This window comes from Athene cunicularia (assembly GCF_003259725.1).
Source record: "Athene cunicularia isolate RWA chromosome 7 unlocalized genomic scaffold, athCun1 chr7_part2, whole genome shotgun sequence".
Lineage (NCBI taxonomy): Eukaryota > Metazoa > Chordata > Aves > Strigiformes > Strigidae > Athene > Athene cunicularia.
Window position 1 is genome coordinate 4,271,562 of NW_020799108.1, and position 16,630 is coordinate 4,288,191.

The 16,630-nt window shown below is 35.7% G+C and overlaps 1 protein-coding gene across 6 annotated transcripts in view; it reads left to right on the forward strand.

Annotated features, from left to right (window-relative positions):
• The window catches only part of FAM126B (family with sequence similarity 126 member B), a 54,517-nt gene that overhangs the window by 11,641 nt on the left and 26,246 nt on the right, over positions 1–16,630 (forward strand). For 4 of the 6 annotated variants that reach the window (XM_026853289.1, XM_026853285.1, XM_026853290.1 and 1 more), the window contains 3 exons: positions 12,563–12,665; positions 14,748–14,824; positions 15,893–15,994. In XM_026853289.1, the coding sequence (XP_026709090.1) occupies positions 14,774–14,824; positions 15,893–15,994 (153 nt within the window). In that variant the 5' untranslated portion in view covers positions 12,563–12,665; positions 14,748–14,773. Of the gene's footprint in view, positions 1–9,666; positions 9,819–12,562; positions 12,668–14,747; positions 14,825–15,892; positions 15,995–16,630 lie in introns of all 6 variants that reach the window. The other 2 variants (XM_026853287.1, XM_026853286.1) reach the window with 2 other exon arrangements.

Here is a 16,630-nt window from a genome sequence, read left to right on the forward strand (position 1 = left end):
CCTTCCCCTTATTTGGCAATGGATAATTAACCAAATGTTCAAAGGTTGTGTTTTATTTCCTCTGTGCCCTTTTTCTCAGACTTGCAGGTATTGGTCTGTGGTAAAGACAGAATACTGGGCTCAATATAAGAAAAGTAGAAGGAAGGTCAAGTAAACAAGGAAAGAGCAGGGTCCTCTAGATAATATTTTCATCTAAGAAATTAAGATTTAATGTATGCTGCAGAAAGCTTTAAAATTATCTGTTGGTCAGGGAGGGTGCTGTAGAGAGGTTTTGTTGGGATTTTTTTTTTTTGCCAGCTGCTAGGAAAGAGCTTCTTTAGCACTGTTGCTTGTCATTATACTGAAATGTTTTGTCGGAACTTTACCATGTTTTGCTGGTGGAGATGTGCATGTGTGTGACAATCAACTGCTCTTCTCTACTGATGATACTCCCATGATTGTAACCTACCAAAGACTGTATTTGATAGCTTATTTTGAGAATAAATTTTTGGTCTTGTGAGAGAGAGGAGAGAACAGATCCCAAATGGACATTACTGTGCCAATTAGGAAACCTAAATTGCCATTTAAAGAGTTTTCAGTTTTATCAAGTTTGAGATGTATCCAATTCATATTCCAATGGGTAGCTTTTGACAGACAGAATATTTTCCCTGCCTGTACTGTCTTTATGCAGAATTCCAATCATTTTATTGCTATTTCTATGAACTCTCGGAGCATTCTGCTTTAGTAATGTGTTTTGACTTTGTGATGGTTATCTCTTTGTCTCTGTGAATGCAGACTTTAGCTTTCTGAAATGCATGACGGTCCTATAAATAAATTCTGCATGTTTATCCATATGCATCACATCTATGGCAAATGGAAAAGGTTTTTATTAGCATTTACTTTTTTATTTCAGGAGAATGTTTGAAGTTACAATCTTATTTTGTGCTTTTAATTATTCGAATGAAACAACTGATTCGGAAACAATCATTAAAATATGTCTACAGAAGTCTTTTCAATGTGCCAGTTGGTTAGCTGGCAGATAAGACAAAAAGCATGAGGATTTCCCTACAAGTATGAAACTCCTGCTGCTCACTGATAAGACATAATTATTGTATAATCATCTTAACTTGCAAATCTGTATATAATTGCAAGTACCGGGGTGCTAGGTCTCGATTTGTATTTTGTTTAGAACAGTTTTCTCATGTACTGAAGTAGTCACATGTGGACTGTGTGGGTTGGTTTGGTTTGTTGTTTTCTTGTTGTTGTGTGGTTTTGGTTTGTTGTTTTGGTTCGTTGGGCTTTATACCTGATGAACCCTACTTTTCAAGAAGTTACTCAGTGTTCTCTCTGCAGGTCTGCTGTCTGTATTCCAATAACCTCAGTATTTCTAAACCTTCTGTCTACATTGCCCTTGAAAGACAGCATGTGTTCTGTGAAGCATGCTGTATGAAGGGTGTTCGATGAGTGTATTCCTTATACCAAAAATGTATAATCTTAACAATTTCAGGTGCCTAATGTTTGAACTTTGGTAAATGCTGCTGATTCCTATCAGCACAATTTCATAGGGAAACAGAAGAGTGACACTTTCAACAGGCTGTTTAATTAAACTCAGGCTTTGATTAAAAAATTTTGATGATGTGTTTGACGAGAATGAACTGAATTTGCTGTATTGCCAAAATAATTAAAAAAAAAAATCATAAATGTTACCTGGATCAGTAGTGTGACCTACCTGTAAAGAATAAGGAAACTATGTTTAGTATAGCTCATGTGGATGTATTTCTATTTCAAGTAAATGTAATGTATAGAATTTTCTAAAGAAAATTAATGTTGTGAAAAACAGTAGTATAACTCTTGGACATTTTTGCATATAAGGCTATCTCTGGTCTTTTTCTGAAGGTAAATTTACTCGGGAGACTTGTGGGAACAAAAAGCACTGCTCTGCCAACTGCTTTTAAAGTTTGTTTTTAGCAGGAAAACTATTTAATATTACAAACAAAACCCCAGAGTTTCTCTGTGTATGGATGAGGTTATGTAAAAATGGCTGACATCTCGGACATTGAGTCCTTGGTGAGAATTTCTGCTGTTGCTTTTTTTAAGTGCAAGAAAATATGTTTGAAAACCTAAAGCATTGTAAAATTGACCATGTATAAATACATTCTATTCCTTCCTTCACCAAACAAACTGGAGAAAGGGTACTCATGAAGTTAGCTGTCTGGATTTTTTATCGCTGGCTGTTAAATCTATATTTTTTTGTAATCTTGAAAGACTCCTGTTTTCTGAATAAACATTAGGGCAGTATTTGGCCAAAAACCTTTTAATTTTGTTCAGGCTGTGAGTAGAAAATATGCGTGAAAAGTATGCATTTAATATTTTGCTCTTGTTTCCACAAGTGTCGGGGTCGGAGGGAATAGGACTGTGCATTTCAGTTGAGGTCGTCAAGGCTATACTTGTGGAAGGCTGGCTGGTTTTTTGTTTGAGTTTGTGGTTTTCTGTGGTGTGTGGTTTTTGGTTTTTTTTTAATATATACTGATCTATAGTTTCGATAAAAGTATTATGGAAAGTCTTGCCTAACAAGGTGCATCAAAGATCTGGTTGATTTAAGTTATTTGTACTGGGTTTACTTTGTATTCCTAAAGAGATTGTATGCAAAGTTTTGCCCCAGAAAAAAAAAAAAAAAGACTTTAAATTTCAGATTAAAAAATTTGCAAAACACAACCAAACACCACCCCCACATATATTAGTGACTTAGTGCTCCTCACTATTTAAAAAGAATATAAAAAATTAACCACTTCACACTAAAATAGTCCTTCCTTACAACTGGTCAGTCTCTATTCTGTTCTAATATTGATTTAACAGTAGAAGAATAATGACTGTAAACAATATGTGTTGTGTTTAACTATTCAACATGAAGATTAATTATTAAACTCATACCAAGACAAAAGGGGAAACTGGTGTAGTTGTTGCGCTAGTTTACTTTTACTAATGTTTTATTTCTCATACAGTTATTTCACAGAAGTAGCATATAATTTTATGTGATAGGCCACAGAATGCCAATTATAGTAAGCTGAGTTTCAGAATTTCATGAGAGCTTCTAATCAGGTGTATAAGAAGAGCTTTCTTTAGAGGCATTGCTTCTTTACTTATTTTCTGTGAAGGAGAGAGTGCAACAAAGGCCATGTAATTTCTTGCTCTGGAGGAATCCCAGTGAAGGAAGTTAAGGCTGGTCATGAGCATCAATTTTTATAGCAGTCAGCTTAATCAGCTGGGTCGGCTGTGTGGATAGTTGATGTTAAGGTAGCTCTTAATAGATTGTGTTGTACAGAATTAAGATGGTTAGGATGTCATGTAATACTTATGTGTGGAAATTCTGACTTATACAGACTGTCTAATCACAATATAAAATAACTGTTTTTTCTTCTCGTTTTGTGAGATTGTTCTTTGCCGTTCTTAAAACCCCTTTCTAACTTGCAGAAAACAAGTGTGAGACTGAAAATGATTGACACTGAAGTAATATTATGATGCATGACATGGAAGAAGACAAGTTATTTCCTGTAAAGTAACAATTAGAAGTAGGCAGACATGGTCTGAGCAGTTTTGACTGAAAGTTGAAGCAGATCTTATGTTTCTGGATTCTTGACGCTACTCTGCTTTAGTTGTGTATAGCAAGCAGCCTCTGTGTGAGACTTAAGTCCTCTTCATGTTTTGTGGGCAGGGTTTAACTGCCTCGTATATTCCATTAGGTTAAGCAGAAGAGATCTGTGCAGTTCTGAAGTTGTCTTGTCTTGATGAGTAGTGGTGAGATGGGTGATGTTTCATGTAACAATATTTGTTGTTCAGTTTGCTTTTTAAAGTCTTGGAACTTGTATTGGAAAAAGCAAGAACAGAGTATCAGTCAGAATTGATTTTATCCTTGAAGACCATACATACTAAATGTGAATGATGCATCTGAGTCACATGTATGAAATTTATGGCAGCTTATTAAAAAATCCTAATGCTTATGGACCTTTAACTCTGGCATTTTGAGTTTATGCTGGAACTTTGTAATCTTACTGTATCACTTTAAAACAGCAATATGACATAATTTTAACTATAACTTACGTAAATTCAGATAAATTTGAAGATTCCACTCGTTTAGGAGTTTGTAGATGTGTAAGTAAGTGTATGGGTGGTGGAGGGAAATTTGTCACCTCAGCTTCGTATACTTTACTTCCTGGAGCTGAAGGCTTTACCATCTGGAAGTTGGAAAGATTAGAATGAGGGATTTCGTTACTTTCAGCAGGGGATCCTTTAGGTTAGATTTCTTTGGTAATATTTAGAGTAGAAGAAAGGGGATTAAGTAAATTAATGAATGAATATGTAACCTAAATTACAGTTTGTGTCAATTACAGTTGGCAGCAGATACTGCAGTGAGAAATATGTATTTCTTGGTCTGGAATTGATAGAGGACTTCCTTTTTCATATATTTATTTTCAAAATATAACAGACATTTATTTCTACTGTGTCAATTTTACAGCTCAAAAATGGGAAGCTGTTTAGAATCTATAGCTTGTATTTCTAGAACTATTTCTGATGTATTTCTTTCCTTTGTAGGCAATACAGTGATCTTTCTCAGCATAAGGTTTTCAGTCCCATTCCAAAGTATGTGTTGAGGGCTTTTTGGTGGTGTGGTTTTTTTGTTGTGGTTTGGTTTTTTTTTTTTTTTAAATTTGTCTTGGTTTTGTTCCCATAGAATTCTGTTTCAGGATTTCTCCTAGCTCGTGTCTGTGCATTTTTCATACTTAACAGTGAGTGTCCTATAAGTGTGGTTTTGCAAGGGTTAGTTTTTTGTTGGGGTTTTTTTCTTTTCTCTTTAGGCTCCATTTTTACTGTGCATTTTCTATCTTTAGTTAAGTCCTTCTGGATTTAATTTACTTCATGAACGAAAACTCTGAACCAAGAAGGTGCTTGGGAGAGGTAGGGTTACATGGAAAGTAATTTGCATGGGAGTGTTTGTGTAAGTAAAGAAATTAATGAGTTGCACACAAACTAGCATAGGAAGGGTTATTGCATATGAACTGATGCAAAGGGAGGACGAGCCTGTATTGTTTAGCGTAGGATGGGTTATCACACAGGATCCTGACAAGAGAATGTTTTAGGTTTAGTGTAGGATGACTACATGAAGTTGTTTCTAAGGAAACTGGTGCTGAGAGAATAAGGTAACATTTATATGGCTAACCTACGTGTGCGTGTGTATATATATTTTAAAGTGCGTCGAGTCTTTATAATAGAATAGTATGTGTTTTGCTGTATTTAAGGCTACAGGATAATGTCTTTATTATATTATTGTTTCCCAAATCCTGTAATTAAAGTAGAGGAGTACCTTTTTCATATACAGAAGACAAACGTCTCCTTCCGCATTCTCGATGATTTTAATTCTCTTTTCTGCTTCATTCATTGCATGAACTCCTAAGAGAGGGATTTAGCTACAAGTGTATAACTTGTGTTTTTTTCAGGTTCTTAGACTCTGTGAGGCAAACAAGACTTAAATTTCTCTCTGTTCACCTGACTTCTGTGACTTTCTACAACTACTCTGTGCAATACAATGAAAACATCAGCTTTAAAATAATTTTTTTAAGCTCTGTTACACAGTGTCTATTTTCAGTGTTGTATTTTCATTCACATTGCCCTAATTGTCTTCACCAAGTTTGTATATGCAAAGCGTAGTTTCACTGTAGTAATTGTAGAAAGATAGGTTTGGCAACTGAGCTTTCTGGTGCTTGAAAAGGCACAGAAGACAATTTAGGGCTTAGGAGGCTTTTTGGAACAGATGGGCTGTGTTCTTTCTTTATCATTTATTTGGGCTGAAATTGGTGCAACCTATTTGATAAGAAACAGAGCTCACTGTGCAAGTATGGTACCATGAAAATTTTCAGGAGTATTGTCAATTATCTTTGACTTAAATGTGGTAAGGCTTTCTCCCATCATTTTCACATACCTTTCTTTGTTCTGGTATCCAAAAGGAGGTTTTTTAGCCTGGTTATTACTAGTGAGTCAGAGTGGGCAGGAAAGAAATGTCTTATCCAAGTTATTTTGCATGACTAAGGCTTATTTAATAAGGCTGGCAGCCTAAATCCCACATATAGAATACGTCAGCATTTATATTTTAAAGTTGGAACGTATGTCTGTCTGCATAAGCTTGCAATTAAATTACTGAAGAACTGGAGTTGGAAGAGGGCTCTATTTCTGTTAAAAAGAATGCTTGATCTGATGATTTAAATTAAAAAATGTCCAGATAATATTTTGTTTCTCCCTGCCTCTGTCAGTTTTGTACTTTGTGGTAGTTTCTGTTTCTCTGTGCTGTGGAGCTGTATGGCCAAGAGAGTTTTGACAGAATGCTTTTGCCTCCTTCTAATGCCAAGTTGCAGTTCTACTTCTGATTTGTTGAGGACAACACAACAGTTTTTAAATTTATTTTTTGTGTTCTTACCAAAATGGCAGCTTATATATTATGATAGAAAAATATATTACATAGATGGGTAGAAAGGAATCACAATTATATTTGTGATACGTTTATTATAAGAAATGTTTATTATATTACATGTATTTTTAAATAAGTACAAGTAATCTACCAAAACTGGACATTCCTGAGGCTGGTCTTATTCTCTCTTGGGATCAGATTAGTCTAAGAATCAACCCCTTTTCCAATGTGGAAATCAGATCATACCATGGCTGTTTAATATAGTCTAGCATGTAACTTGACAGTAGCTGAATGAAGCTGTATATACCTATACGCTGAGCAATTAAGGAATGTGATGCTCCTAGAATTTTTTTGTAAAGCACATTAATTGCTATCTTACACGATTAAGTTTTCTCCTTTACTCTTCTTGTTCTACAAAAGAAGTAATTATGTAAACCAGGTGCTATAATGTTTATCTAAAACCTCTTATTGCCCTCATATTTTATGAGCCCTATTCTTACATTATGAGAAACAGTATACTGTTAGCAGTCTAACATTTCTACCTTGTTACATTTTAATGTTTTATTTTCTTTTACTGTGTTACAAAAATCCATTCTATCTTCTCTATCACTTAATTTCATGTGATTCTCAGACATTGAGTTCTTTTTCTTTGAATTTTTAAAATTATTACCATATCCACATTAGAAGTTATTTTTCATTATCTTTGTCATTAACTGCCCCTTAACCACTTTTCTGCCTTACACATACTTCTTTTTAGATTGCTTGAATCGAGTGTAGGCCAATATTTCCAATAAGAGCATATAATCAATTTTGTATGCTTTACTTACATGTTTTCTGATTTACTTTGTACCATTCCTGTGTGGTCAAACATCTTGATTTCTTTTCTGGCTGCTGATACATTGCTGAGCAGATGCTTTCATTAAGTTGTTGAATGTATTACCCAGTCTTTTTTTCATTTGATATTTGAAACCTCTGCATTCAGGAATAACTAACTCATCATGAGAAGTTCAGATTGTTTTTTTATCTGTATTTGTCAGCATGTTGCCCAGTTTCCTTTATCCAGATTTTACCAATATTAAAATGTGTGTGTATGTGTTGGGGAAGCATGTTTCCTATGCAGTTCTGATCAACTTATCTCATGTTGTTTTTTATCTGTTCTGCTCCCCAGAGTGTTAATTATATTAAATGAAGGTGCTCTTGTTACAGAGCTACGAACATTCTGGATCAAAAAGTTGAATGTAGATTTAGTTCAGAGTATGGGCGCATTTTTTTTATGCTTTCCATGCTACTTTTTTACAGAAGTAGCACGGAAAAATCTTTCTTTACAAAATACGCTTCTTTCCATGGTCAGTAATGAATTATAGATATGAGAGGATGTAGCTTGGAAGAGCAAGCTATATTGATACCTGAGTTTTCTTTTAGACCTGCTTTCCACCAGTAATGTTCTCTTGCATGAATGCCACTGGAAAGAGATCATACAGCCTGAATCTTTGTTTTTCTGTTGAGACAGTCCATTATTTAACTGCAAAATATTCTTGCCATAACCTTTGAGGTAAAAATGTGTAATATTGTTATTCATCATGCATCTAGGACTTAAATTACATTATATACATTGTGACATCTAGTATATAATGGCCAAAAAAAGGTGACTCATTCTTGTCATTCAGCTAGGACTCAATTACATGATATACATTGTGATATCTAGTATATAATGGTCAAAAAAAGTTTGACTCATTCTAGAAGTGCATGTCCCATTCCTATGACCTCCTCCATGCATTTTGAAGCCAGTATAAAATCCTGGCTTCTTTAAAAAAACCAAATAAAATGCAAACCAACAACAAAAACCTTTGCATACTTGAATAGTCATATCTTCTTGTTGATGTTTGTCAACAACTATGCATATCGAGTTGATGACACTTTTTTTCTTTTTAATCCTCTAATTGTGGTTATAGTTGTATGGCAAGTGCTGTTGGTTCCGATTATTTACAAAATCATTTTGCTGTTGCAGCAGTGATTTTGGCTAGTGGTTTAAATGCATAGTGACTAAACAGGTTATTATTTTACCAGTCTGTTTTTACTCTAATGTTGAATGAAAAATGTGTTCTCTGATGAGAGAAGTTGGTTAAACCCTTTTTCATGTCTATTACTGTAGTGTAGAAGTCAAAAGTTCTTGGGCAGTTGTCCAAGTTTTAGGTTTCATTATTTTGTTAGTATATTACTGTAGTGTTTTATTTCAGACTTTGATATTTTCAAAGACAATAATGCAGAGAATGGTACATTATATGAAAGGTATTTTTAAAGTGGGTATCTATTTCTAGGTAAGCAAATTAAAGGATTGTAATTTAAACATAACCTCATGGTATTTCAGTCTGTTGGTAACTTCATTTTCATTGTCTCTGGGTTTATATGTATTTTATAACTAGTCTAATCCTCCCAAAACTGTCATTTTAAGTGTGCCTGAAAAGTCAAAGTTGTGAAGTGCTATCTGATACAACCCAATGAAAGTTAAATGTCTAGGCAGCTCATTTGTTAGCATCAGGAGTTAACCCATGGTTTTGTACTTTTTTATTTCTGTGCATAGCATGAGCTAGGAGAGTGCTTTTGCCTGGTAAAATTCTGTTTAGAACTCAAACTGTAATTGGCAGATGCACAATGCAAGACTGTGACTTCCTTTGAGAACAGAGTATTGTAGCTGACACTTTATGCCAAATGAATAACTTTAGGAGAAACTTTTCTGCTATTGTTTTAAGTGCTTTTTTGGGGAAGCTTTTCAGTAATTGATTTTTATATTAGGTTGTAACGTTGAGTGACTGAGTTCACAACTATTCTGTTCCATGTTTTAGTGTGAAATTAAATTTGCTTGCTTGTTTAGTATTTAAGGAATCTTAACAATCAGTCTATATGTAAAAATATTTTAGTATACTTAATTATTACTGTTATGAATAACTAAATTTCTGCTTTCTTATTATGGTTCCTACATATTATAAGAATCTTTGAGCCATAGCAGAAAAAAAAATCTAGTCTGTTTAAAATAACATGAGAAGTCTCTTATATTCCCTGTATTTTGTTTGCTTTGGGAGACATATGAACACTCTGGAAATGAAACAATACTCTTAGATCAGGCCACTTCAACTTTGAATAAATATGCACATGATTTAATGCAGTTGAACCAGTTTATTTTAGAGACACACCCACATAGTGCTTAATATATTATTTTTTTTTCTGCAAAGGTACAGCAAACTAGGGAGTGAATGTAAGTGGGAGGTGTGCTTTACACATGTTCATGTGAAAGTCCGGGAGTAAGGCCTGTGTATCAGGCTGAGACAGTCACACAGCTGTTGTGCTCATGTTCCTTTCTTGTAAAACTGGCAAAGTGCATCAGGTGCAGCCTGGCTGGTGCAGTGCAGAATGGGGTAGTGCTCCCCACTCCAAGGAGCTCCTAGGGTGCCTTGAAGGGTAGGCACAGCCACTAGACACTGCGCTAAGATGTTCACTGTGCATTTGTGTTCATGTAGGGAGTCAGTACAGAGTTACCATGCTGTAAATCCATGACCTGACTATCTTGTTTGTACAAGTCTTTAAAAATGTTTTTAATATCTAGGCAGAATAATTTCAAAGGGAGAGATGATGTGTCCTAAAACTGAACTAGTAGAGTAATCCTAGCTGGAATAGGTGTGGGCTACTTCTGTATTGATACAGCAGAGCTATATGTCTACATCCTTTTTAAGCTACATGAGCAAAGCAAGCTTTAGCATTTGTAAAAGTCTTCCAGGAATTATGCAAATGTAGCATTGGAGAAATGAATAGTTTGTGTTTATGTTTTTCTATAAATGTGGTGCAAGATTGACATATAGATAAGGTGCTTTTCCTTCTGGGATACAGTTCATATTATTGATCTTTAACGTACACCCCGTCAAAAACATTCTGAAAGCTTCAGAACAACTAACTATCTATATAAGCAACCACACAAAGCTGCATGTGGTATTTTCATAGAGTGAAAATGTATAGATTGTACAGTAGAGGTGGCCCCAGAAGATCTACAGTGTAAAGCGCTCTTTTCCCACATTTTCCTAACAAATACACAAAAGTGTATACAGTGTCTTTCAGGGATGAATAAACACAGGATTCCTGTGGCAGATGTCCCATATTCTAATCCTTTGCGTACTTTGGAAATTATCACATACAATGTTAACAAAAATTCTGCTTTATCAGTGTAGAGCTGTTAAAATCTTACTGTACCATATGTAAGAAAACACTGTGCTGGATTTTGTTTCTGGAAGAGTTCTTAAAGGGCATAGCATAAGGTCTGTGCTTCAGCAGTTCTCAAGATGGCTGCTTTCCTAGGCAGCAGGTATGGCTTTGGTTCTGAAGCTGACTTACTCTGGGAGAAGTCCCCAAAAAGGGCTGCTTGAAGGTCGATGCATGGCACAAACATTGGGGAGAAGTATGTGGGATACTGGAGGGGAAGGTTGACTTTTTTCATGCTAGCTAGCCTCTAGATGGGCTTAACTACAATATCAAGCTGAACCCAAATTTTGACACCAGCACAGGTTCAGTTATTAACTTTATATGAGTTGACCTTTTTGACAAAGAGCCATTTGTGGACTTTATCTAAGGTTCAATAGATTTCTGTAAGAGGTGTTAATTTCTTAATAAGGTTAGGTGTCATGCCTTTATGATACTTGACATTTTTTGACTTAATGTAGTAGGAACGCTGGGATCTTGATAGTGTTCACAGTAAGGCATTTGAATCATTCTTGCAACTCTTGCTGGTTTTGTAATTTCTTTAGATATGCCATGCTAAATCCTGACTCAGGAGAATTGCTGATTCTTCAATTAATTGATTTTGCTTAGTTGTAGTATTCTTTTCTTACTCCAAACATTTTTACTGCATGTGGTATTTGATGGACTTGTGCATTTTGTTATTTCTGCAACAGTTAGCTTGTTTAGCATTCTTTCAGTCTTGCTCTGAATTGTAGTGCTATAGGGCAAAGAACACTTGTTGCTACTTTAAAATACACAGTAGTATTTGTTGCTCACTGTAGCTTTATCATATACACATTTTGTTTTCCTGTTGCAGCTGTATTGTAGTCTCATACAGATTGCTGTTCACTGGAATAAAGAGAAGGGGGGATTTGTTTCGGCATGAGGGTTTTTTTTGTTTGGTTTTGAGTTGTGATTTGGTTTTTGTTTGTTTTTAAGCATAATCTTCATTGCCCCTTTGAACATTTCTCCAAGGAAATGGTCAACTTCATAAAGAGTTGATGTAATCTCTCAAGTTCATACAGTGCTGGAGGAGAACAGTTACTTACCCCCAGATTTCAACAGGATCTTCCAAGCTGAAGTAATCATTTTGGGGGAGAGGGGAATTTCTGGCCATGAGTTACAGCTGATGTCTGCCTCTGATTTAAGGACAGTTATTTACTGTTTTCTATGTGTAAAACAATTGGACACCCCCCACCCCATCCCCTGATTTGTAGTGTTATTTTTTTTTTTTTTTTTAATTTATCTTCTACTTAAATTTGTTGTAGAAAACCTACGGATTTGGTTTTAAGCAAACTGGCAAGTGAAACTGACAAGTGAAAGGTGAACTTCAGTGTATTACGTGATTTTTTGCAATGACATTGAAATTTTGGCTCCGTAAGGCATATGTATTAATAATAGTGATAGTAAGGAAGAGTCTTTAACATATTCCATTTAAGAGGTGTATATCCTCCAAAGTCAAGGTATTGATTCAGCTTTCATTTTAGAAAAGTGTTAGTCTTTTCTTTCACCTTGCATCTTTCTTGCACTGTTCTTACTAAGAAATAGTGCTTCAGCTTTCCTTTCTAGTGTGCTTGTAGTACTGTGCACCATGAATATGTAAGGATTTTGCACATAGGTGACAAAGCCCTTTTTTGGATGAAGGCAATTCTCCATCTTCCCCCTGTTCAAATGCTGAGCAGTTTTTTTGTTATATTTTGGGGTTTTTTTAATGGCAAATTGCTTTGTTACAGAAGGACACAGATACACTTTAGTGGATTTGATAAACTTTGATTTATAAAGTCAAAAAATATATACATTACATTTTTCTTTACTATATTTCTCCTCATTTTGTGATCATTGGAGTTTCTTTTCACCTTTCAGAAAACGGGGCAGTACTTGAAGGCTTGACAAATGCATCCCAGGTTGAAAAACTGCTGCATTCCTCCTTCTCTTCCTCCATTAGAAAATTGACTTCGTTAAAGAGGTAAAGCTGAATGTTGCACTTCCTGTAGAAACTTTTTTCCAGGCAAAGTGAACTAAACCTCAACTTTTTTGTAGTGTGTCTTGTGGTGTTTTAAATTAACTTACATACATATCTCACTCTGACTGATACCTCTTTTCCTATTTGTTGAAAAGGATGTCTTTGGAAACCTTTGTTTGCAGAGAACTATTCAGTTCTGTTATGTTATTTTATAGAATTATTGTCAGCACTTCTGCTGAAGTAAGTCACCCAAGTGTTACTTGAAATAACATTAGATTAATTTAAATTCTGAATCTGCTATCGTTTAGAGTATTTAAACATGCTTTAGAAATCTCAGAATCACAGAATCATCCAGGTTGGAAAAGACCTTGAAGATCAGCTAGTCCAACCATTAGGCAGTTCTTAGGCAGTTCATCTCTGAATGACTTGCTGCCAAGGGCCATGCAAAATGCTAGAGCTTCCTAACACAATTTTTATATCTTATTTCACTTCATTTTCCGTTGAACAAATACTAATCTATTCTTAAATACAGTCTTGCTCAAAGCCCCATCTGATGTGGCCTTGAACACTTCCAGGGAAGGGGCAGCCACAGTTTCCCTGGGCAACCTGTTCTAGTGTCTCACCACTCTCACAGGGAAGAATTTTTTCCTCACATCTAATTTAAATCTACTGTCTTTCAGTTTAAAACTGTTACTCATTGTCCTGTCACTACACCCCCTGATAGAGAGTCCCCTTCCATCTTTCCTGTAGCCCCTTTAAGTACTGGAAGGCTACTATAAGATCTTCCCAGAGCCTTCATTCCTCTGGGGTGAATAACTTCAACTCTATCAGCCTGTCTGCACAGGGGAGGTGCTCCAGCCCCCTGGTCATCTTCATGGCCTCCTCTGGACCTGCTCGAGCAGGTCCATGGCCTTCTGATGCTGGGGGCCCCAGAGCTGGACACAGCACTGCATGTGGGTTCTCATGAGAGCGGAGTAGAGGGGGAGAATCCCTCCCTCGACCTGCTGGCCACACTTCTCTTGATGCAGCCCAGAACACAGTTGTCTTTCTGGGCTGTGAGCTCACATTGCTGGTTCACAGTCAGTTTTCCATCCACTAATACCCCCAAGTCCTTCTCTACGGGGCTGCTCTCAATCCACTCCTCGCCCAGCCTGTATTTGTGCTTGGGATTGCCCTGACCCATGTGCAGGACCTTGCCCTTGGCCTTGTTGAACTCCATGAGGTTTGCACAGTCCCACCTCTCCAGCCTGTCCAGGTCCCTCTGGGTGACACATCCCTTCCCTCCAGAGTGTCAACTGCATCACACAGCTTGGGGTTGTCGACAAACTTGCGATTTTGTGACTTGTGAGATCATGCAGAAAGACAAAACAACCCATGTTGCTTAGACCTATTGAAACATCAAGCAAAGGTGTCTAATGATGCCTTGTGTTTTAAACATTCTTGCTGTTGCCTTGAGAATTAAATTTATGAGAATTCAAAAGATGTTAGGATATGACGGTAGCATATTAAATGGAAAATAAGAACCACAGTTGTCCTTGCAAGTTTACTTTTTTTTTTGTTTCTGAGAATTCCAACATACTTTTAGAAGAGCTAAATCTTGCCGTTTGAACAAGAAGCCTCAAAATTCTTAAAGTTTAAGGAGCAAAGTTCTGCCATTAGGATTTCTAATAACTGGTTTTATGAAACTGCTTTACTTTGAACTGTATCTAGAACTGTTATTACAATCTCTCTCATAATTTGTTCCATGATGCTCTTCACTTTGTTCCACTTGTCTTTGCTTTGTACTATATTTGGTAAGGGAGCAAGAATGGCATGATGTGTTTGTCTTAAATAATGTACATTTTGGCCTGAAGCACTGAATCCTTCTTTTTCCTCCTCCCCCATTTATGTGCAGTATTTATGACTGAAAGTCTGAAGAGAACAGTTTAATCATTGTTAGAAAATGGGACCAGTTGTCTAAAATTCAACTTTTCATATTGTTTGATATTATATAATTCTATTGGAAATATGTTAACAGCTTTTCATTGGGGCAGGATTTTACAAAACTAAGTATTGCTGCCAGAACTCTTATTTTTCCTTCTGAAGGTGAGAGAAGCAAAAGTAGTAAGAAAATGCTGGGATCAGAACGAGGTGTCGTGGAAGAATGGCTGTCAGAATTCAAGGTAAGCTGAGAGGATAAATGATAGCTATATCATTGGCTTTGTGCCACAGAGCACTGATTTTTTTTTTTTTTAAAAAAAACCCCTATAATTAACATAGATCTTACTTGATCTTTCAACTACTACTAATGCATAAAGCATGCAAAGGTCCATGTAAATGAGTCAGCCAGTACATAATATGCAATGTTCTAATAGTAGCTTATTTTTATTGTTTATTATTGTAGAGCAGAACACCACTATAGCAATGTGGGTTTTTTAAGCATATGTTTCTGTGTGAATCAAACTGATAGAATTTAACTAACAGCCCAATAACTCTACCCAAATTTCTAATCAAGCAAATTCTTTATTTTTAAAATGTTAGTAAAATTTTTTTGAGTTTAAGAAGGGTTAACAATATTTGGCTGTTTTTTTTCCTATGGTCTGCATAAAGTTGTTTTGTCATGAAGAATCTGAAGTATTTTTAAGATATTTTGCATATTGATAATTATGCTGAGTGAAATACATGATAATGCATAAACAAAAAACCTGAATTTCATGACTGATACAAAATGAATCTGTTAGTTAAATTAAGAATTAGTAATTCCTCACATCATTGATGATACACATTAAGTCATTACGTGCTGTTGCTGGAAATTTGTTGAGGAGCCAAGGATAGAAAATCCACAGATATGGTTTCTTAGTGAGACTTGAGGCTGTCCCTTCTTATTCTAGATTACCCACACTTATTAAATAATTTGAGTTGATTTGATAAAGACTTTGAAAAATGCCTGTAAATACAGAATATCAAGAAAGAGTCCTCATTTCAAGTTGGAGCAAATGATTTTATGAAAGATGAATCTGAAACTGCTTTTGGATTTAACCCTGAAAGTTGGTACGTGCACCCCAATGCTATTCGTATGGAGAAGAACTTGTACAGAATGAACTAGGTTACAAGTCTGAAAATTTCCTGAACTTAAGGAATTTTTCTTGGTGTTGGGATGAGACTGAATCGTTTTGTGAAGATCTTTAATACTTGGGAGCATTGATTTGTCAGGGTAACACTGTTTTTTGTTTTGTTTGTTTTTTCTTTAGGCATTACCTGAAACACAAATTTCCAGCTATGCAGCTACATTGCACCGAAAAAAGCCACTGGTACCAGCTCTTTATAAGGTCATTCAAGACCCAAATAATGAGGTAGGAGATTTTTGTTCATTTTGTTGTATCTTCCACCTCTACAACTAAAGCTAGAGAAGTTGAGAAGTGTAGATGAAGATTGATTCTTCTTTCTGACAGAATCTAACGTGTATCATCTCTCTTTTTACTCTCCTGTTTTTTGACAGTTGCTTTAACACCTTTCTGGTAAGACACAACCTCATCTGCTCCCAAAAATACAGTTTAGGCTATCTGCTAGATTTTAATTACCACAACTGACTGTTATACTTGATTTGGCCTGAATTTGTTTGTGTGGGTTTTTTTCCCCAGGAATCACCTTTCAGTCGTAACAGAGACAAAGTAGTCCTTACAGTGAAACTCAGTAAGGCCAATATGCTTCTCACCTGGTGGCTTATTACAGTGGACCATGGAATCAGTTTATTAAATCCTATTAAACGAAATCAGATCTTCTTTTGCTTATAGTAGTATCATTTTTGTGTAATTTGATTTACACTGCTGTAAACAAGAGCAGAACCAGGGCCTCATAAATATACACAAAGAAAACTTAGCTTACCCTTGTACATAATTAATTTTGCAAATTATGTTAAACTGAGCTTTCTACCCCATTGGCTTCTGCTATAAGCATTTCTGGAAAAGTGTGTGAAATATAACTTCTGA